This window comes from Marmota flaviventris, chromosome 1, assembly GCF_047511675.1.
Source record: "Marmota flaviventris isolate mMarFla1 chromosome 1, mMarFla1.hap1, whole genome shotgun sequence".
Taxonomy (NCBI): Eukaryota; Metazoa; Chordata; class Mammalia; order Rodentia; family Sciuridae; genus Marmota; species Marmota flaviventris.
Window position 1 is genome coordinate 195,157,246 of NC_092498.1, and position 22,773 is coordinate 195,180,018.

General features: G+C 39.3%; 1 protein-coding gene across 1 annotated transcript in view; it reads left to right on the plus strand.

The window, feature by feature from the left end:
• The window catches only part of Stac (SH3 and cysteine rich domain), a 140,614-nt gene that overhangs the window by 79,183 nt on the left and 38,658 nt on the right, over positions 1-22,773 (plus strand). Inside the window, exons 3-6 of the mRNA XM_027932560.2 lie at positions 8,533-8,633; positions 10,140-10,221; positions 11,745-11,860; positions 18,774-18,852. Of these exons, the coding sequence (XP_027788361.2) occupies positions 8,533-8,633; positions 10,140-10,221; positions 11,745-11,860; positions 18,774-18,852 (378 nt within the window). The remainder of the gene's footprint in view (positions 1-8,532; positions 8,634-10,139; positions 10,222-11,744; positions 11,861-18,773; positions 18,853-22,773) is intronic.

A 22,773-nucleotide genomic window follows, 5' to 3' on the forward strand; every position in this document is an offset into this window, starting at 1 on the left:
GAAAATGACGGTTCCTCTTTGTTGCCTCTAAGAACCTATTTTATGTAATCCACCACAAGTGTGATCAGATTGCCTCTTTCAAAGAGGTATTGGAACAGGATAGTTGCAGCTCTAGAATTTTCTCAGGAAAACTTTAGTTACCTGGAAATTCTTGCTACTTCTCATCCAATCCATCTTCATTGACTATGTGGTTACATATTTGTTATTTTTATTTTATCCTTATCAAAGACTGAAGAGGGTCGTAAATACCTCCTTTCAATTTCAGTAGAAGAAACCTGAAGCAGATCTGCTGATATGCAGAAGGCTGGGGGAGAAGGGAAGAGAACTGGACTTCAGAACTGGTGTCTTTCCTCACTCACTGCATATCCTTGGGCTTCTGTTCACTACCTATTAAAATGAGGGAATGAAAATTCTTATCTCACGGGACTGTTGGAATCTTAAGAGAAAAAATTCCAGTACTGGGCTCCACATCTAGGGATTTCTATACTCAACATTTGTTCATTCTTTCCAGGGAAGTTACCAGTTGTGGTTATCCTTGCCTTCCTGAGTTAAATGTTTTTTAAAAACATAGCATTTTACGTACAAAATGTAATGTTCACTTATTAATAAAATGAGGTTATATCCAGGAAATGTTTAACATGGTACACAAGAGCTCAAAATTTTTAATTCCTTTCTGCAGAATCAGGAATTCAGGTTTCTAACTTCTAGTACAATGTTCTTTCCTCTCAGATGAATGTGTGTGTGTGTGTGTGTGTGTGTGTATACATTCACTGACAAGCTCCCTCAAAATATTAGTTCTATTTTTTCCTCTCCATTTTCTTCTTTCAAATTATTCTTTTTCCGTATAAGGAGGGACAGAATCATTCCCAGTGGCTTCATTTGGCTTAGTTGACTTTATGTGACTTTAGAATCTTTAAATCAGTATATCAAAGAGAAACAGCATGTGAGGGTAATGGAAATACATCCCAAGTTCTGTACATATTTTTTAAATCCCACTGTGAAGCACTAGCTTCTTGAAATCATTCTGGGATTAGATTTCTGAAGCCATGAGTTTTTCATAGTAGCACTAAAGATGTACTTTTATGATTTATTTGTGGAAATCAAGCTCCTCCATGTGACCATTCAAGACATCATTTTTATATGTTAAGCCAATTGCCTTTTCTTTGAGTTTTTACATGAAAGTATGACAAATTGTCTTGCTTAAATACTCCTATAGTTAGGTATGTGTTGGTCTAGCATAGCAGGCACTTCTGGGTGCTATGTATGAGGTAAAAGCAATGATGAAATCCAAGGCATCTCTTTCTCAGGCATAACAAAGCATACTGTAGATCTCCTGGGGAACATGACACTTGGTGACTATTCATACCATAAGGAGGAAGCAGAGGCCAATGTGAACTGTTACCTGGGAGAAGACCTCAAGCAAAGCCACAAACGTTTGAAGAGCATAGCTACCTTGATCCTGCCAGATGTCAACATCTGCTTTGAGAAAGGTGTGACGAGCTGATAGCAGAGAAGAGGGAGTGAGTTCCAGAATCAGCCTTCATCTGACTTCCTAGTCAAGCAGGCAATTTAAGGAATAGTACTAGGCCTGGATTGGAGAGTGCCCTGGAGCTTGGAGAGTTCTAGGTCCCAACAAACCAGGATGTGGCCACATTGGAACATTGGTATAACAATCAAGACCAGCCCACACAGTCAAGATCTGCAGGCAGTTCAAACCTTGTGGTCCAAACCTGAGTCTAGACCCCAGGAGTCAGGGGCCACAAGAAGTTTATCTCTTTTTATAATATTAGTGGGAAAAAGCCCCAATATTCTCTTAGCCTGGATATTTGTCTGGCCCAGGCGTGGGTTGAAATATCCCTCCAAAGAGAAAATAATGTAGGTCATGCCAGGCATTTTACTGGTCACAGTAGAGCCAGAAGTGAATATACACGTGTTTCAAGTCAGGTCCCACATGGTAGAGGAGGAGATGGCCTGATGTGATAGGTGCTCTAGCAACACTGAGAGCCAGAGGAGGGTGGTGTGTTCTGCAGTTGCAGAGGGAGGGAGGGTATTGGCAGGAGGCTTTGGATTGTACACAGAGATAGTTCATGCATTAGAAGCTACTTATTATCTGAACAATGGACAATGCTAGCTGCATTGTTGCCTGTTTTTATAACTCAGCAACAGTTATATTCTTGTCTTTAGTTTAGAAATATAGACTATCATTTTTACTATTATCTGTATAGATCCTAGCCTTTAAGTACCAAGGGTCGGGGCACCCAAAGCTTACCTATTGCTTTTGCTTTCATGTCTCCAGCTTTGAGTCCCTTTTGTGAAATGGCCATTTAGCTCTCTCTGGGCTCTGTACACTCTTGATACAGGCATCCCTAGTAGGGTCCTTTGCTAAGATCCAGTAACTAAACCAATAAAATCAGGGGCCTGGAAAAATCTTTGGGCTATCTTGCTTGTATTTACCTTTGAATCATTTATAGATATTGTACGCAACCTAAGAAATATTTATGGCCATACAATAGTCTCTTCTTAGCCATAGTTTTGCTTTCCTCCATTTTAATTACCTATGGTTAACTGTAGTCTGAAAATATCAAGTAGAAAATTCCATGAACAAACAATTCAAAAGTTTCCAAATGTGCATACCTTTCTGAGTAGTGTGATGAGATCTCATGCTGTTCACTCTGTCCTGCCCAAGTGTGAATTATCCCTTCATCCAGTGTATCAATGCTGTATGTGCTACCTGCCCATCAATCACTTAGTAGCCATCTCCATTATCAGACCAACTGTCACAGTTTCCCTGTACTTGTGTTCAAGTAAGAAGGTCGGTAATAGCCAAAGGCTACATCACAATGCCTGAGTCATTCACTTCACTTCATCTCATCACATGGTATCATCTCACATCCTCACTAAAGAAGGATGAATTCAGCCCAAGAAGATATTTTGAGAAAGAGAGACCTCATTCATGTAAATTTTGTTACAGTGTATTATTCTAATTCTTCTATTGTATTATTAGTTATGGCTAATTTCTACTGTATCTAATTTGTAGATTAAACTTTATTCTGTGTATGTATAGTAAAAAAACATCGTCTATATAGGGTTGGGGACTATCCATGATTCCAGGCTTCCACTGGGGTCTTTAACATATTGTCCACTGAGGAAAAAGAGTACTACTGGATTTATAGATAGACATACACCTGCATACACACACACACACACACACACACAGATACATTTATACATGAAATATACGTGTGTGTGTATATGTGAGAATAGAGTTTCCCAACTCATAGTAAAAGGTGTTTTTATTATCTAAGCTACAACAATTTTCATCAAATATATTATATAAGAGTAATTCTATGATTCTACAAACTGAAAACAAACTAAATATTAGTTGACTATTAATTTAAATACTATGTTATGATTACATTTACTTTCTTACACAAACATTTTTTTTCATTCTCCAAATTGCTTCTGCAATTAAGAGATCTAAATTGTAAAGCATTATTTTATCTTTAACTTTGACATTATATGAAATTTGACTAAGGGCTAAGCAATGCCCAAATTGCAAAATGTTATCAAAATTAGTCTGGCCAATGGTTTAACATACATATGTAATAAATTTCATTTAATAAGAAAACAGGAGTATGTAGTCTAATGTAGTAGATTCAGTCACCAGCCTTGAGAAAAAATTTTTCAAAAATTTCTCCCAGCATATGTGTAGACTTCATGTTCTAGAGCTTTAACATTTGATTCTCTATGGACAGCTCATTGTTCATGAAAAAGCCCAGAATCTGACACCTAATGGGTACCTTATTGACTTGCATTGGTCCATTTTAAACTCCATTTGAATATTATGACTAACATGCTTAATAATTTTAATCATAACTCACGAAACTCTTAGATTTAACCCAGAACTTCAAATTTCCAGGGAAAAACTGATGACTTTGTAATAACTGGCCCCATGCTTTACCTATATCTAATATGCCGGGAGTCATATTATTCCAAGGGGCCAACTTGACCCTGTTTCCAGAGACTTCTTATTTATTTATTTAGTCATAGTAGTATATAAGAACAGTTTCAAGACAGGTTGTACTTGAAATGGAAGCTGTCCCATCTCAAATTCACTTCTAAAAGGCAGCCACTTTCACCTCTAATTGTTTCCCCTTGCATTTATGTCAATAGTTCTAAATGCTGTGATCTGCTGCTATTTATTGATTAATCAAACATTTATTGTCTTCCTGCCATAAAAGATAGATTCAGCTCTTAGACCACCAGCACCACTTCTTATTCTTTCCTTCCTTGTGCTGACCTTTCCAAAAGAGTTATATTACAATCTTTGCCCCCTTGCTCCCTCTTCCCAAGTACTTTTATCACAATTTTGTGCTAACTAGATGGTCAATTTATGCACTATGTATGACTACTGTTAATTTCTAATTCAAGGGTTACATTGTGATTACATTTCTTTTCTTACATTTTATTTTCCTCAAATTGAAGTTGCCTTTTTACCTACTGAATTTTTTTCATGCATCTGTACTTTTTTCAAATGCTTCCACAGATTTCTCAAATGCCAAGTTCTTTTATAATAGTCAAATCTCAAAATAATCAATAAACTTTTAAGGCCCCCCCTTCCTTTTATTTTCAGCATACTGCCTTATTTCATCTTGCAGCTCCAGTCTACACCTATTGCAGAGCTGTTATATGGGGATATCATTTATCTCTCCTCCATGTCAGCTCTGTTGTGCACTAGATCTGATATTCTTCTCTTTTTTGATTTATTCCCTCATTTTTTAATAGGCACATTCTCCAGCAATTTCTTTAAGATCATGGGGAAAGTAAACATTTTGAAACCCTAAATACATATTTATTCAACCTTCACCTGTGTTTGATAATTTGGCTGGGTATAAAATTCTGGGGTGGAAAACATTTTCTCTCAGAATCTTGAAATTTGACAGTTTTCAAAGTTCCATGGCCTTCTAGTTTCCAAGTTGCTTTGAGAAATCTAATGTTATCTTCTATTAAACTGCTTACTATACCATCCATTGCTTTCTATCTCTATATGTTGAACTCACTTCTACTCTGACTACTCTTCTAAGTAAACTTGTTCTTTGGAGTCTATGCCATTTAAAAAAAAAAAATACCTTGACTGTAGCTTTAGTGAAGTTTTGATATAACTAAATGGGAAATTCTTTGACCAGTCCACTTTTTACCCAAAGTCCAGTGAAATCTTTATTAAACCTATTAAATCCTTTAATATGTGTGTGTGTGTGTATATACCCTGACTTAAAATATAGCTCAACTTCTGAATTTTCAATTTTGTGAAGGTGTAAAAGCCACATGCGTTCAATAGAAACAATACATCAAATTTTATATTTTACCTTGTTAATAATATACTACATATTATTCTTGTGATTGTGGGAAGCAGCAGCAGTGAGGCACAGCTCCCAATCTGCCAGATGGTCACAACCAATATTCTTCAGTGTACTATGCTACTGAACTATGTTTTTCTGTAGGTCAAGTGCACCACATGCACTTTTTACTTAATATTTTCAACTTATAATTAAGTTTATTTATTAGAATATAACCCCATTATAAGTCAAGGAGCATCTGTAGCATGACAGTATTCTATTAGCAATTCTGATGGTAGGTAGACTATTCCCATTTGGTGATGAGATAGTTGAGGATCCAGAAATATGGCAGTTTTTTTTGTTCAATTTAAAGAATCTGTACTAGACATAATATTCAAATTTAAAACTGAGTTTTTCTTCTCTGCTCCAGCCTAAGGCACACATACTACAATGTACTTGCAATGGAAGTCACAAGTAACAAAATAAGTCAGACCATGGCTTCTCTGTGTCTTGCTAGAGTAAACTAATGTCACTGCTGTGATGTGAATCATTCCTTTGAACTATTCTCTGAACTTCAGAGCACAAGCTCTCCTCTTCAATCACTTTTGTTATTCCACAGTGGAAATTGAAACACCTAAAACCAAATAATTGCTGGTGGTCTGACTCATACAAAACAGTGGAGTGTACAAGAACAGACATGGAAAACTGAAATCATTGTGTTTGGGTTTGAAGGAAAATTTACCTTAATATATAATGACTCTATTTCAGAGTCCAGCACACAATGAAACAACTTTCATCTTTGACGTTTCTACTTACGTTTCCACATAGGGCACAAATAGCATTCTCTCATTTGAAAATGAAAAAAATAAGTAATTACTTTTCACATCTCGTCTTTTGAAAGCATAGCAGTTTCTTTCAGCTAAGTGATTATTCTCAAAAAGAAAAGGGACTTTCCAACCACTATTTATGAACACATACCCAATAATTTATGGTGTGTGCATGTGTCACCTCAGCTTTCTGTCAGCAGACAGGTTTTGTATTACACAATGCCTTCCCAGAAGGAGAATTCAGGCAACACCTGCAAAATCATTTCTAGTTCAAAGGTTTGCCCATTGCTTTTCCCAGGTGAGTTTCAGGTCCTTGCATTCCCTTTTTTATCATTGAACTAACCCCAACTTTATCTCCATGTAGGTTAAACAGATTGAGAGGAAATATTTGGGTCAAGCAGTGCAAGAGTGAAAGTAGGCAAGACCTAATCTGACTTGGGGCAAATCATTCAAACATACCCTTGAGGCTTTTAGTCTTTAAAATTAAATAATACAGATGGATATTTAGCTTTTGAATACTTTTTCTATGTTGCTGATGAATCAATTTTAATAACTATCTCACACCAGTCATCATTGTTTCACTGCATATGTGACTATGAAAGAATTTTTTCATTAACTTATTTAATGCAGCCAGGCACAGTGGCACACATCTGTAATCCCAGTGGCTTGGGAGGCCAAGGCAGGAGGATCATGAGTTCAAAGCCAGCCTCAGCAAGGTAAAGCACTAAGCAACTCAGTGATGCACTGTCTCTAAATAAAGTACAAAAAAGGGCTGGGGGTGTGGCTCAGAGGTTGAGAACCCCTGAGTTCAATCCCCAGTACCAAGAAAAAAGAGAAAGAAAATTATTTAATGTATGTTTATTGGGCATCAGGCTCAGAGTGAAATATACAAAGGCAAATGAACAGACATGGTCCTAAGCCTCATTGAGTTGACAGTCCAGAGGAAAAGGAAGACAGAAGCAAGTTCTCAAGTAAATAATAATAATGATAAATGTTATAAAAGATAACCACAGAATGCTGGGAGGAAGGATAATAGGAAAAAGATAATTTAGGCTGGAGAGAAGAAATGTTTTTAAGGAATCTTGATTGAAAAAAATACAACAGATGCAAATATGAGGGGTCACTTAGCCAAGAGAAGAGTGGTAGAAACAGCATCCCAGGCAAACGGAGCTGTAGGTGTCAAGGCCTTGCAGAATTTAAGAGTTTGCATATTCAAGAAACTAAAAGAAGTCCACATGACTAAAACCTAGTGAACCAGAGGGGTTGGCCTGAGATAGAGTCAAAGGTGGGCTCCCACCGAATCATGCAAAGCTTTGCCACCATAGGGAACATTTTGTATGACATCAGAAAGCCAAGAAGAACCTGCTCAAAGATGTTTAAGCAAAGGAAAGAAGTGACTAAATTATATTATAAAAAGACCACTCTGGCCACTATATATACGTTGAGTTATAAAAGGGGAAAAACAGATGAAGGGGATGAGAGCACATTGGTGGGGGGAAAGGTGGATTTTTTTAATCTTGGGATACCCTCATTTTGGATCTGTAGTCAGTTGTAATAGTTAGTTGGGTGCCTGTGGACCCAGAACTCATATTATATGGACATATTCATTTTGATATCTTCACCCTAGAGACTATTTTAGTAGAGACCTACTGCCTCTCCAGGTGGTCTTCTTGGGCAAAAAAATCTGTGTAATCCTCATCTGTGCTATCACACCATTTGACCTCATGCACCCTTTTCCTGACAAGCTTTCAGAGTGCCAGCCTTGCCAGCCACATTCTGAACCATGAACACCATCTTCCTACAGCTCTTACACTCCACACACCTGTCTGGCCTCCCAGTGCCTCTCCTTGCCTCAGCCTTGGGCTTTGGTGCAGCACTAAAATGACCAGGCAGGGGCTGGTATCTGATTGAGTCCTCTCTCCCTATTGCAGAAGACCATCAACATCCCTTTCACCCAGACTTTGCCATTTCCCCTGTATCAATTATTTTCCTGAGTTTTTTCTAAGACCTCAAACCTCATGACAGGAAGGCAAGCAAGAATGGGTAAAATGATAGGACTTGCACCCCTCGGTAAGACCCAGAAAAGTAAAAAACACATGGCCTATATAAAGAGTAAGGAGAGTGGATCTTGCTAGTTTTAATTAAGAGGAAAAAGAAATGGAGAGAAACCAGAGCAGATACCTTAGGTAGAAAAATGTAGGAGACAGTCAAAGAATTTACCATTGTCTTTTTTAATTTGGGAAGTTGAGTGGAAAAGTCATTAGGAAGAACTTCCTGGTTATTGGAAGAACCTCTTTTTCAGCAATTTAGAGGGGTATCTAGGAAAGGGTAGGCTGTATCCTAACCAAAGTTTGCCCTGTGCCTAACAGGAACAAATGCCAAGCACGGACTGCGCTGCAAAGCCTGTAAGATGAGCATCCACCACAGGTGCACAGACGGCCTAGCACCCCAGCGGTGCATGGGCAAGCTGGTAAGGGCTCATGCCAACAGGAAGCCCCAGACTCCTTGCCCCAACTCCAGCTCCTCGTAGCTCTGAAGTCACCCCAGCATCACTGTCCTGCTCACTTGGCTCCCTAATTAACATAAAGATAAAGAAGAGGTGGAGCTAAGTCAACCCTCTAGACAAATGCTGTACATTAGAGGGAGTCAGGGTCCTTAATAGAATGACTGTCTTTTCCCAAGTTGGGACTTTCTCAGTTTTAACATTGCAGTCTTTATCCGGGGACTGTTCAATTTTTTCAAAGTAGAAGTCATGCATCCCAGGAAACGCTTCTGTCCCAGGCAAACTAATGTCATTTGTTAGTTACCCTAGTGCTTAACTGGCTATCAACTCACTGAGTTTCAAAAGAGGACTAAAACCAACTGCTGGCAAAATTGAAACAGAGCTATAATAGTCTACATCACTTTAATAGACATGTTGGCCAAATGAAGAAAGATCTGATGGTCTTATCTTTCTGAGCTGATCCTAGCATCTCAGGAGTGTGGGCTTCAATCCTGATGCCTCACATTGATAAAAAGCAACCCAGAGCCTGTCTGAGGGTATTTGAAACTAGGATGGCCAAAGATTATACCAATGGTTTCTACTATAGAAAATAATTCAATGGAACATAACAACTGTCTTCAAAAAATGTAAGATCATCACATTTTCTGGTTCTAGGGAAAAGACTTAGGATCAGTAGGTGCCATGTCTTAACACTCAGATATAATATCACCAAGGACCTACCTCCAGGGCTAGGGAATGCTCCTATCACCTTCCTGCCACTGACAGTGCTCAGATAAAGCAGGACGCCACTTGTCAGGAACACGGGAGAAGATCTCAGGATTCTAGTAGAAACCAGGTCACCAAGTTCCCTTCTAACACTGGGAGTTCTAAGTCCAGGTTCTTACAAAGTTTATCCACTTCCTTTGATTGGCAGTGTCCTTTTTTTTTCTCAAATCCCTTCCACTTTCACCTGTTCCCCTTCTCCTTCTTCAGTGATCATTCTCACAAGCCAAGACAAAGATCACGGATGAGAGATCACAAACACAGAAGAGAATCCAGAAAGAATAGAACATGATTCTGAGGAAAACTCTTCAGATATGCCTTTAGGTCTTGGGGTCTGCTTTCTCATGCCCAGGACTTTATGAATTTAATAAAGCACAATCATAAACTGTGGCAAAAGAATGCAAGGCAATCCCTTTGTCCTGGGAGATAATGAGCGCATGGCACACAGCAGAAGCTGCAGTACACAGCAAGGGGAAAAGAAATAGTATGTCAAGCCAGGGCCAGGAACTTGCTGTCTGGATAGGGCATAACTTGCTTATTGCCATCCATCTTTTCTCCTCCCCACTCCCCTTTCAGCAGTGAGTTATAGAATTAATAGGACAAGTCAGCATCTTAAAGGGAGACAACAACTGGTTTTATTTTTAGGACTTACGTGATTTTCTCCATCTCTTCAATGACATTAAGACCCTCTCTTTCTTATTCTCTCTCCAGCCAAAGGGGTTTCGGCGTTACTACAGCTCCCCCTTGCTCATCCATGAACAGTTTGGATGCATTAAAGAAGTTATGCCCATTGGTGAGTTGGACATTCATGAGTTGAGTTGGGTTTTGAGCTGAAGAGTCAGTAATAGGTGCTGTCCTCCAAGGACTTCCAATGGCATTTGCCAGTAAATGGATGGAACTGGAGAATTTCATATTAAATGAAATAAGCCAGTCCCAAAAAACCAAAGGCGGAATGTTCTCTCTGATATGTGGATGCTAACCCACAACAAGGGAAGGGAAGATTAGAAGTTCATTGGACTAGACAAAGGGGAATGAAGGGAAGGGGGGTTGAATGGGAATAGAAAAGACAGTAGAATGAATCAAACGTATCGTTCCTATCCTTATATGTGAATATGCAACCAATGTAACTCCACCTCATATACAACCACAATATTGGGATCCTAATTGGAACAAGTTATTCTTGTTCTATGTATATATGATACATCATTCTACTGTCACATATATCTAGAAAGAACAAATTAAAAAAAATAAAACAGTGGCTGTCTTTGTTTGGTGGCTGCTTGGGTTGTAATTGTTTTGCTGGAGGAGAAACAGAAGGTGGACCAAATTCTTCAAAAAATTTTCATCCTGATGAAGTTTGAAAAACACTCATGCCCCAAAGGCTCCTGATATGCTTTCTCAGTCATGAGCAGCATGGAAGAGTGGCAAGAGCATGGGGCACAGCTTCCCAAGGACCTGTGCAGAGCTGGTGGCCTACTGTTCTCTGCACAAATAACTGGATCTGTCAGATCCTACAAACTGAGAAGGGCAATCACTGTTTTCATAGTTGTTGTGAGATAGATAGATAGATAGATAGGTAGATAGATAGGGATAGAGACAATATATAGTATCTGATATGATAGTATATCTGATATAAATATGACATATACTGAGTATATACTATAGACAATAAGCATAAAGTGGGAACTCAGGAAATCTCACTTATTCTTTAATGAGGAACTAAATAATGCCCTATATTTATAGATATTCTGGCTTAGATTTCTTCTTTTATAATACCTTTCAATTTTCTTCTTTCTTCTTTTTTATTTTTTTTTTTCATTCTGTCTCTAAAAATCTCGACATCTATTTTTGCCTTTTTGGCTGGACAGGTTTTAAAGTAGAAATTTATAAACTGGAAACCTTTTAATTAGAAATTTATGAAGCCTGGTAATTTCAAATCCCTTTGAAAAAACACTTGCCCCCTGCTGCAAACATTGTGTCTCAAGAATGTGCCCTAGTGAGCATAGCCTTTCTCTGGAGGAAATGAAAAGGGTCTCTGGAGTCCTGGGGATGGATCAGGAAAGAGGAAAACCAATCACTCGGGGACAGTTTCAGAGCAGAGTCCTGGCTGGAAGTTCTGGGTGCCATGGTGAATATGCACATGGTGGTGTGGAGGTCACGTCTGTGCGGGAAGCTGGATCTTCCCCATGGCTGGCAGGTCAGCTGCAAAGAACCTACTTCTCTTCTCGGAGGATGATAACCCAGGAGTGATGCGTGGTGGGCGGGGTGGGCCCTCTCCGGTGAGCTTTCTCAGAAAAGCTTTCTCTTCTGTTGCAGCCTGTGGCAATAAGGTGGACCCTGTCTACGAGACCCTTCGCTTTGGCACTTCCCTGGCCCAGAGAACGAAGAAGGGCAGCTCTGGCAGTGGCTCTGATTCACCTCACAGGACCTCTGTAATTGTCCTCTTCCCCCCTCAGTCACTCATGGTGTCTCGGGCAGGGCCAGCCTCAGGTGCAGCAGTGTAAGAGATTTCATCTGAATGTGCCATGAGGATGATTCTTCTGAGAGTCAGGCTACCTCTAAAGGGTAACTCAAAGTGCTCTGGGCCACTAAGGGCTGACTTTCTGTTGTCAACGCCCAGGGCACATTTTACTTTTCTGCTCAAAGATCATTCTCTTGGCCTCATGACTTTTCCCATATACCTGTTTTTGTTGTTGTTGTTTTTGTTTTTGTTTTATCCTGTCACCAATATTAGATGGTATATCAGTCAACACTTAAGAAATATTTGGCTGAGTCAGACATGGAGGTACACACCTATAATCCCAGTGACTGGAGAGGCTGAGGCAGGAGGATCCCAAGGTCAAGGCTAGCCTCAGCAGCCTAACAAGGCTCTAAGCAATTTAGTAAGACCCTGTCTCAAAATTAAAAAAATAAAATAAAAAGCAGGGCTGGAGATGGAACTCAGTGTAAACACACCTACAGGTTCAATCCCCAGCCCCCCCCACCCCCCAAAAAAGAAAGAAAGAAGGAAGGAAGGAAAAATAAAAGAAATATTTGACTCAAACAATGGGCGAAATCAGAGAAGGTCTGGGTGTTTGCATTTCTCCTTCTAGCTTTATCCCAGTTAAAAAAAGATAGCTATTTCTCATATTTTCTCACTCCTTTCTAAGACAAGGTGTCCCTTGATTTCATAGAAAAATGGCCCTCCCTGGAAATGCTCGACCTGTGACTCAGTAGAACCTCTCTCCAAGGGACACTCACCCTCCCAAACACCTCTTTTGGTTCATCTGACCTAAACTGACTATTTAATGTATTTCTGTGCCCACCCTGTCTCTGGCTCTCCCATTCATAATTTCTATAAATGGTCCAAGATGCCACACCCTTGCTGAAAGCCACCATCCCTCCTAAAAAATGGCAAGGACTTTCAAGTGCACATGGCCATTCAGGAAGGCCTGAATAAGGTTGCATAAGGTTGCAGGACTGGAACTTTACGGCAGGACTCAGATGAGCCTCCAAATGGTCTACCCCTCTGAGTCATCATCAGGTGACTAGAGGAGGAGTAGAAGAAGGCAGAACACACCCCTGGAGGTGTCCTCAGGGCTGAGCTGAGGCAGCTCCCTCACTGGCTGCAGGTCTATTCATAAGATAGTCTGAGACTCTAGGCAGGGAATGTGATCAAGCCTGCAGGTAGATGTGTTTGTGGGTCTCTGATGCTACATGGTCGTTCTAGAAACCAATTCACTGAAATCTCTGTTCTTCAGAAACTCCACTGATTTATCTCACTCAAATAATTATAAAATAATTTTTAATCTTTTTCCTGGCTCATGCATAACATTTATGCTAATGAGGTTTTTCTTTTCCTTTTTTTTTTTTTTTTTGCAATTTAACACACACAAATAAAAAGCCCATATTTACTAATTTTTGAAAACCAAACCAATAGAAGAGAAAGTTGAAGGTGGTGACATTATTTTAAAATATACCTGAATATGCCTTATGCCCTTTTATTAAAATTAAGAACATAGGATATATATGTGTTCAAGATATTACAATAACCATGCCACAGGAAAGCTGAAGGATTTCATAGTAAGATGGAAATGTTTAGCTTCAGAAGATACTTCCTCAAAGCAGTGAGGATATAATTTGTGACAGTTTAAGATACCTGAATCCCTATGATCTTTGCAGAGAGATTATTATCATTTGGCAGTTTAGAAGATAATTTTAATTCATTTATTGAATGAATAATTAAAATTGTGCTAAATGTAATTTTGAAAAAATATATAAAATGGATAGGAATAGAATTTATATTATAGTCATGCATCATAGGCACTTTAATCAATGACAGATAACATGTGTGGTGGTGGCCCCATAAGATTATAGCAGAGCTGAAAACTTCTTATGGCCTAGTATTTTTACTGTGCATTTTCTATGTTTACATACACAAATGCTTATCGTGGTATTAAAAATTGCCTACAGTATTTAGTACAGTCACATGTTAGTCATGTTTATAGCCTAGAAGCAATAGGCTATGCCATATTGCCTAGGTGTGTATGGGCCATACCATCTAGCTGTGTATAAGTGCACTCAAGAGTGTTTTCACAATGAAAAAATGCATTTTTCAGAACATATCCCTGTTATTAAGTGATGCATGGCTCTACATAAACTTGTTATGGCTACATGGGTAAGGTAATGATAATATAATAATAATAACTACATAAAGTATTTGCTATGATATAATAGTATACATAAAGTATCTAGCATAGGTCCTGGAATAATTTGCACTGAATAAATGGAAGTGGTTGCTGCTTTATTTTCACTGAGCATCTAAGTCTTAGGTGGATTTCCTTTAAACCTAAGTTATGAAGTTAAACAAGGGTGTCATCCATTCATGAGGATTTGAAAAGAGTATTTTCCAAAGCCCTCCATTGACAGGGCCCATGCCCAGGCTTTGTTGGAAACCCATGACTCATTGGAGGTTCTGCTGTTCTGCTCAGCTCATCTTCTCTGACTCATCTTCCACTTGCTCTTTAATTTGGACTTTTCTCAGGGATCTGTTTTTGCTTGGTCTTCTGGTTCTACATGCTCTTCCTGGTTGATCTTTACATTTCTCTTTTCCAACCATCATCCCTAAGCTTAGATATTTCCAGTTCTAACTTCTTGCCAAAGTACCATGCCAGTCCTACAGATACTGCAACATGAGCATATCTAGACTGTTCTTGTGCTCCATTGGTGATTATGTTTCACGAGGCAGAACTCAGAAATATGTATCCTAAGTGCCCTTCTCTTTCACCAACTATCAGGACTTGAAACTCATTATCTCTCACCCAGATTACAACAAAGAAATATTTATGCTACTTTATTCACTTTGAGTGTACTCTTAGCAGCATCTCAAGTTGTATCATCCCTTAAATACATGCACAATTTTCCTAATTAAAACACTCTATTGAGTCACTTCTGCTGGAAGGACAATGCCCAAACTCTTCAGCATGGCTGATACAGATGAGCACTTGAGAAATAGTTAAAGAATGAGAAAGAATCAATAAGGGACTCTTGATGGCAGGATCCTCTGGAGTCCACAAATACTTAACTTCTCACATGCAAGCTCCCATGATACGAGGATTTTCTTTTTTTTTTTTCCCTGAATTCACCAAGCTCTTGATATCACATCTTAGAAAATATTGCTCTCTACAATTGCAATTCTTTAAGATACAACTTGATTTCTATAAAAATAAAAAGTAGAGTCCCCAGACTCCCTCAAGCATGACCGGTCATTCCTTCCACAAGCTTTCAAGAGCTCCTTTCTTATTGGATATACTTGATTACACAGTAATTATCTTCTTTTGCATCAATTTCCTTAACTAGATAGTAAGTGGCTATACATCAGGGGCTCCTTCCTTATTTACCTCACTACACCAGGACCTTGCAGGGTCTCCAGCACATAGTGAGCACTTGAGAAATGGTTGAAGAATAGAGAAGAATTAATGAGAGACTCTTGAAGACAGACCTCAGAATCTTCCAGGGTCCACATAACACTTCATTTCTCACAGCCAACCTCCAGGAACAGCTCTCTGAAAAGCCATGCTCTGTCTAGTCACCAACACGTTGTCTCTAACTCTGCAGATAACATCTCCCAGAGCTTCCTGCTTTGGCTGGGCACCTCTTCCCTGTTCCCTGTTCTCCCATAGCAACTGATTTATATAATGCTTAGTAATTTTTGCTTCTTTATTTAATTGTTCTCTCGCTTTTCCAATCACCTCTTCCACTAAGACAGAGCTGCTTAAATGCAAGCGCTCTGTTTGCATTTTATTTCCAATACTTTATATCTGTGATTCTCAGACTTTGGTGGGCATCAGAATTCGATGGGGGAACTTAATAACAACACAGAGGGAGAGTTTTTGCCCTATGTGAGTTTTATCAGCAACCCAGATGATCCCAATACCCACCAAAATTTGAGAAACATTCATGTATGTAGTGGCTGTCCATTACAAATTCTCATTAAATCTCTCACTAAATCTATGGTGTATAAAAAAAATGAACAAACACCAAACTCTCTAAACTTCTAAGAAGGACCTAAAGCTGGCAGTAAATTTGAATTAAGTACTTAAGTTTGGTTCCAAGGAAATCAGCCCTGCCAGCTCCTTCCTCTTTCTTTGTCTTATTCACAGTTGCTCTCTGTATAGACAGCTTTTAAATCACACACTTACAGCAACCAGAAGGCTGGATCTAAAGCTTGGAAACAAGATCAAAGGATGATAACCCTCTGCCAGATCCTATCGACCACATCACACCTTTCTCAAGGGAATGAGAAGGACCTGCGCTGCCAATGAGTGGCTTCCCCCAGAGCCACATAGAGCTGGTTTGCAGCCCATACCCCTTCACCCATTGTCCCTTACAAGTCAAGACTTTTTGTAGCTACCACCTAGCAAGCCAAAAGAAAAGCCCAAATAAAACTGATCAGAGTGAAGAGAGACTTCTTTCCACTTTGACCTGCATTTTGACCAGACTTGCATTCTCTCACGTCTCTGATGAGAGCCAATATATCCTCATTCCACTCCAACATAAGCATTTCCCACTCTTATATGAGACCAGCATTGGAGAAAAGGTAAACAGAAGGCCAAGGTGAGGCAAGGGTGGAGAAGAGGCTCCCCAGAGATGACCTTGAACTATCCATATAAAGAGTAGGTAGCTGACTGCTCCTGCAGTCCTTAGCTTTGCTGATCATATGACAAAGAGACATCCTTAGACACATTCCATAGTTTGCAATGAACATTTTAGCCTCCATTTTTGGCTAACTGTAAGAAGCAGCAAAACCATCAGAGGAATAACTGAAGGATGCTCAGTTCGCTTTCATCTCTAAAATACCTTTGTTTCTAACAACATTTGGACCCTGTAAACTGATTTTAGGAGCAAAAAGCACAGTTTCTGATTGTGTCAATAGGGTGTCATTCCTCACTGTCCAGTTATTCTAGTACTGATTCCATCAGTAAATATTTGTTGGAGTTTTGCTTATTGAAGGCATTGTTCTGAAAACCACAGGGAGACAAAGAAAAATCAAATTGTACTTGAGTATCTGTCACCTCACTCTTTTCCCAGAGACCAACTTGCCTCTGTAGAAGAAAACAGAGACAATTGATTGGTACTTTAAAATGATTTTGCTTCCTTCCTGCAGGGTCAAGTGATAATGAACTTCAGCCCCTTGCCATTCTTTAATGCTGTTATGTCCTAAAGCTAACTCATTCCCACATAGCAAAGCTTTGTTCTGCAGGTTTATTTTCTTCCAGGGCTGAGGAGGCATTTGTTCTACATTGTCCAGAAGTCACTGCCTGATGGTTTTCCAAATCGTTATGTTTTCAAAGAATGTTCTAGAATATAAAAAGCCTGATGGCTTTGGGGAGGCTTTGGTTTTTTTTGAAGTAACTTTAAAAAATATATTCTGGTTAGTTTGTGAATAATCTCAGTTTCATAAGATTAAATTGAAATAAATGAAATTCCCTGTAAAGCATTTGTGTGTAGAAATCATAAGCCTCAAAAAGAGCAGGGTATGAATGATGAGGACCTTGTGCTGGGTTGTTAGGTTTCTTTTTTCCCCCCCTTGTGTTTTCTTTTGTTTCCTTCTGATGTGTCATGAAAGTAAACTGTCTGGGAAAAAAAAATCTTCAAGCTAAACTGTAACAAAAATCTGTCTTGAGTGAGGCCTTGCTAAGCAACTTAGCAAGACCCTGTCTCAAAATAAAAAATAAAAACAGCTGCAGATATGGCTCAGGGGATAAGCATTACTGTGTTCAATCTCTGGTACCAAAAAAACAAAAATCTGTCTTGGAGGATGGTTCTCAAGCACTCTAGAGCTGATGAGGAAAGTAGGAAGGTGAACTTATCTTGTTCCACTCCAATAACATGTAAACAAATTATTTTTTAGAATGTGATTTTCTCATCCTCTTGGAAGAGGTAGAAAGGAGCTAGGATATCTGATCATGTAAAAGTGGCCATAAGTGATGTGCTGGTGAATGTTTAACCAGCCAGGTTAGAGTTGATCCTGAATTGTAACATATGCCAGTTCCCATGACCATGACCAGCCTGATATGACAATGTGATAACCCTGAAGGCTCTCACCAGCCCATGCAGCCAACATATCATTGGATGGGCCCACTCCCCCACGTCCCACTATTTATTAGTTGTGGGACCTCCAGGAAAATCACTGTTTCTGGGATGCAGATTTCTACCTGAATCTCTCATAGGATTATTGTAAAGAATAAATGAGATGATACATGCAAAATTCTTAAAAACAGCACATGGTAAGTAATCAAGAACCATTAACTAATTGGAATGCCATTGTTGCTGTCTTTATTATTTCTGAAACCTAGATGGAAGAATGACTATGCCTTCTCTTCTTTAAAAAAAAGGAAGAATAAACATTACAAAAATAATTGATTTTGGCAGCAATGTAAATAGCACTTTATTCCTACCTAAGTAGTCATCCTTCAATAGTGCATCTGGTTCTCTATAATTAGTATTTAAAGCTCACCCACACAAAGAGTTATAGTTTCATTGAGATTTTTTTAAGTGACAGGATATGGGCAGGAATTCTGATTTCTCTCTGCTGTCTCTTCCTGGGAAGAAGCTCATCCAGCATTCATTGGGCACCTACCAAGGCCAAGCCTGAGCCTGAAGGGAGGCACTTGAGGACCAAGAGGGGACATACAGCCTTTCTGAAGTTAGCCATCAGAAAAAAAACAACAACAACAACAATAATTATTTTCTCAGGCATTGTGCAAATTCCACCTTAGCTTTTCTACTGACATGAAAACCACTGCTCAGTTGGCCCACTGATATAACATTGCTCATTCTGTGCTGTTTCCTCTTTCCTTCAAGACTTCAGACCTTGTGGAAGTTCCTGAAGAAACTGATGGTCCAGGAGCCGGGTATGACCTAAGGAAACGCAGCAACAGTGGTAAGTGACATAAATGTCCCAGCACAAATGGGAACACATTAGTCAGGATTCAGGTAGAGTCCATTTCCAGTCCCCTCTCTTTCTCTGCTAGATCTAGAATCCAATCTGGAAAATCTAATATCAGTATTCTGGAAGGAAACGGGGCATAGTTCCTGGTCAATTTCAGACGCTTGATTCTGACATCTCCTTGAATTCTACTACCTTAGGGGCTTAGCCATAGTGAGGCTCAGGAGTCACTTCCAGACCTTTCTGTAACTGTGCTATTTCCTCCCCTGTCATAGATTCTATTAGAAAACTATACTACAGAGCAACTACTTTGCACTACATCCAAAGTACCTGAAACAGGTGAGAGAGAGGCATCAGCGAGGGGAGCTTGCTCCTCACACACAGCTGCTACCTAGCAGAGATGACTAAAACTAAAAAAATGAATCATACAATCCAAACATTCTTAATCAATATTATGTAATCCTCTAATAGCTTAAGCCCTTGTTACAATAATTTCTAAAACATTCATTAAATGCCACATACATAGTATTTTTCATTAAAATCATGAAAAAAAATCTCTTAAACAAAGATTAAAAACACACAGCCAGACCCTTACATTACATTCTCTGCAAGCCATTTTTGACATCCACTACCATTTAACCTTCACTCATTTATTGAAAAATGTTTGTGAAGCATTTATAATCACCAGCAAAAATACAGCAGTCATAAAACCTGTCCTCAGGTTGCTCACAGGCTAGGGAGGCTACAGGTCCTGACCTGTGTTGAGAGCATTTTTGTGGCAGAGTGAGCTCCTCCAGGCTTCAGTCCCTGTCTGCCGAGAATGGAGCTGTGCTGCCTTGGGTAGATGTTCCACATGACTAGTCACCCCGCCTTTTCTAGTCTGCAGGCAGAAGTTTTGCAATCAATACTGCCTAGCTGCTTTGGCAGCAGCATCTTAGGAGATATTGCTTCCACAGCCTTAGCTCTGGGAATTCATTTATGTCTCTTCTCTAGTTAGGACTGTGTCTGTGTGGGTCCCATAAAGCACTATGTGCTTAGCTACCCCCATGACTCTCCTTCCTAAATAAGCATCAGCACTCACCCTGGGCTTGCCAAGCCCACACACATCTGCTAAAGCTCACTGCTAGGGTGAGGATTCTTTAGCATTACATGGGGAAAACACTACTTTAGATGGATGCAAACATTGGTTGAGCACTTAGCAGTGCCATTAGAGAGACACATTAGAGGGTGTTGGCTGCCAGGGGAACCTCACAGCAGGCAGTACCAACTGCAGGATCAGCCTAGCCCCAGTCCATCTGGCATTGCAGGTCCAGCAATATAATTTGGTTAGTAACCCCAGCATTCAGTGTCTGAGCAACTAACACACCAGAAACTTCTATATAAACCAGACGTGCATGTTCAGACTTCAAGTCTGGTCATCCACTCAGTCCAAGTGCCTTCATTCTTCCCCTGATGCTCTTCCCACCAACACCACGGATGTCCTTCTCACTACCCACTGGATATTAGGTCCTTGGTGCATCCTTGCTCTGGAGGCAAAGCACTGCACTTAATAATTGTGTGACCTTGAAGTAGTGACCTAGCCTTTCTCCTCCTCAATCACCCCTACTCTGAAATGAAAATAATGGTAACGCCAAATCCATAGGATCACTGTGATCTTTGAGTGAATTAACAAATGTAAATACCATCTGTAATGGTGAGGATGCCAAATTTCATCTTCAGCATTAGGCTTTCCTGCTGCCTCCAGATCCTGATAGCCTACTGATCATGGCCCTCTGGATGTGGAATAGCACCTTAAAGTTGTGACATTTGCAAACTTGACTCTTGATGCTCCCACCCAGCCACCCAAATGGGCTCTTTCCACAATCGTCTCTGCTCAGTAAATAGGAACTCTATCAACCCATCCATCAGGCCAGAGTTTTTGATATTAGGTTTGACTTTCATTTCCTCTCATACCTCATATCAAATCTGTCAAGAAATCCTCTCTGCAGCTTCTCAGACTTATGCCCAGCAAATGCCCACCATTTAACTCTGCCTATGCTACTCAGGTCTGGCTCTATATATTTTACATGATAGTTAAATCCTCTGTTTACCCTGAGGATTTCTCTCCAAAGGTGGTCTTAAGGAAATTTTATAGTATGAAGAGCTACACTTAGAAATCATCAATATGAAGCATAGTTGCTATTAAAAAAAAGTCATCATGAGGTCATGAAGGGTCAGAGATTCAACTTAGACCAAGCATGGTTCCTGGACCAGCAGACAGGGTACCTCTTAGAAGAATTTTAGAAATGCAGACCTATAGTCATCCAGACCTGCTGAATCAGAATTTGCATATAGATCTGTGGTTCATATGGTCATTAAAGTTTGAGAAGTAGGATTACAGGTCTTTTAATCTAACTCCCTCTCCTCCAATATCTCTCTCTCTCTCTCTCTCTCTCTCTCTCTCTCTCTCTCTCTCTCTCTCTCTCACACACACACACACACACACACACACACACACACATACACACACCATACAGAAAAGAAAACTAAGCTTCAGAGTAACACTCAAAAACACAGTTGATTGTTTTCCATCCCTTCTATGTTAAGGGGCAATTTCATAGCCTTATTCAAAGAGATCAGTTGAAAGAATTTTGTAAAATACAAACTTTTTAAAAGCTTTGGAGAGCAATTAAATATTCCTTTGATCAGCAATAGCTTTCTTTACAATATCCCCTTGGAAGCTAGGGGGATTAATTATGTAGCAGTTTGCTTCAAAATATTTTCCTTTGACTGATTTTAATTCCCTATCAATGTAGTTTGAGAAACAACTGGAGGACATCCCCAGCTCATGTAGTTTCCCCAGGATCCCATCAGTCATGGCAAGAGGGACTGGCTTTCTAGAAGTGGTATCTGCGAAGCCAATGACAAATGGTTCTGCATTACATGTTTCATTTATGACCTAAAATAATATTTCTCACAGGTGTTATTTCCTCCAGATCTCTGAAGTACCTTAGAAGCATATATAATTCATCCTAATTTCTTTACTTCTAAGAGTGCAATCTCTGTTTTCCTCTCTTAAAAATTTTCTTGGGTAGGATTGAGTGTTTTCAGTTATTATTTTCAACACTATTCCTGAATGCATTATAGACATAGAGTGGAAAATTTGTTGGTCTTCACCTTTGGCTTAACTGTTAGAAACTCCACTAATAATAAAGTAATAAGCAAAGAAGAAATATCTGGGCTGCCTGTCTCAGCTTGAAAAGCCAAATAATAGTTTTACTGGCTGCCTTCAATAATTGCATTTCAGTATGACTGTATGTGATCCCAGTTTTCCTGGAAGAGAAACAGAGAGAGCAGGACATAAGCAATACAAATTCCTAGAAATTTTCTTCAAAAAGGACTGGGTTAATCACATCCATTTGAGGATATTACAAAACCAATATTACCTCACTTTGCACTTAAGCAAAGAAGTTTTGCTCAGAAAGAGAAAAGGCAAGCTCAGATGTGGAAAATTTATTCTTGTTTTAAGCATTCATAGGCTCTATATCTCAAAGTTGTCACCCCTCTCTCCCAGAATATTTTAGCGGCTCAGTGGACAGATAACCTCTGGTTCTTGTCCCCCTCCAGTGAGCAATTCCTAAATTGCAGATGTAAATATTTATGGTATATTTCTACAATACATACTTAGTCTCCAGATCAGGTAATGATCTCTTTAAAAGTACAGAAGATTCTCTTTCCAGCAATATGGAAGGTTGGATACTCAGATGATTTTTTTCCCCTGTTTATCACTCCTAAAACTGTTGAGGAAAAAAATTTTAAAGAAATTTCTAGATAATGCATTGAGAGAGCTGACAACAAAATAAGACAATTCCTTAGAGTCTAGAAGTGACAAGAAAACATGGATCTAGATGAACTCAGAGATATAAGCAGGTGAAG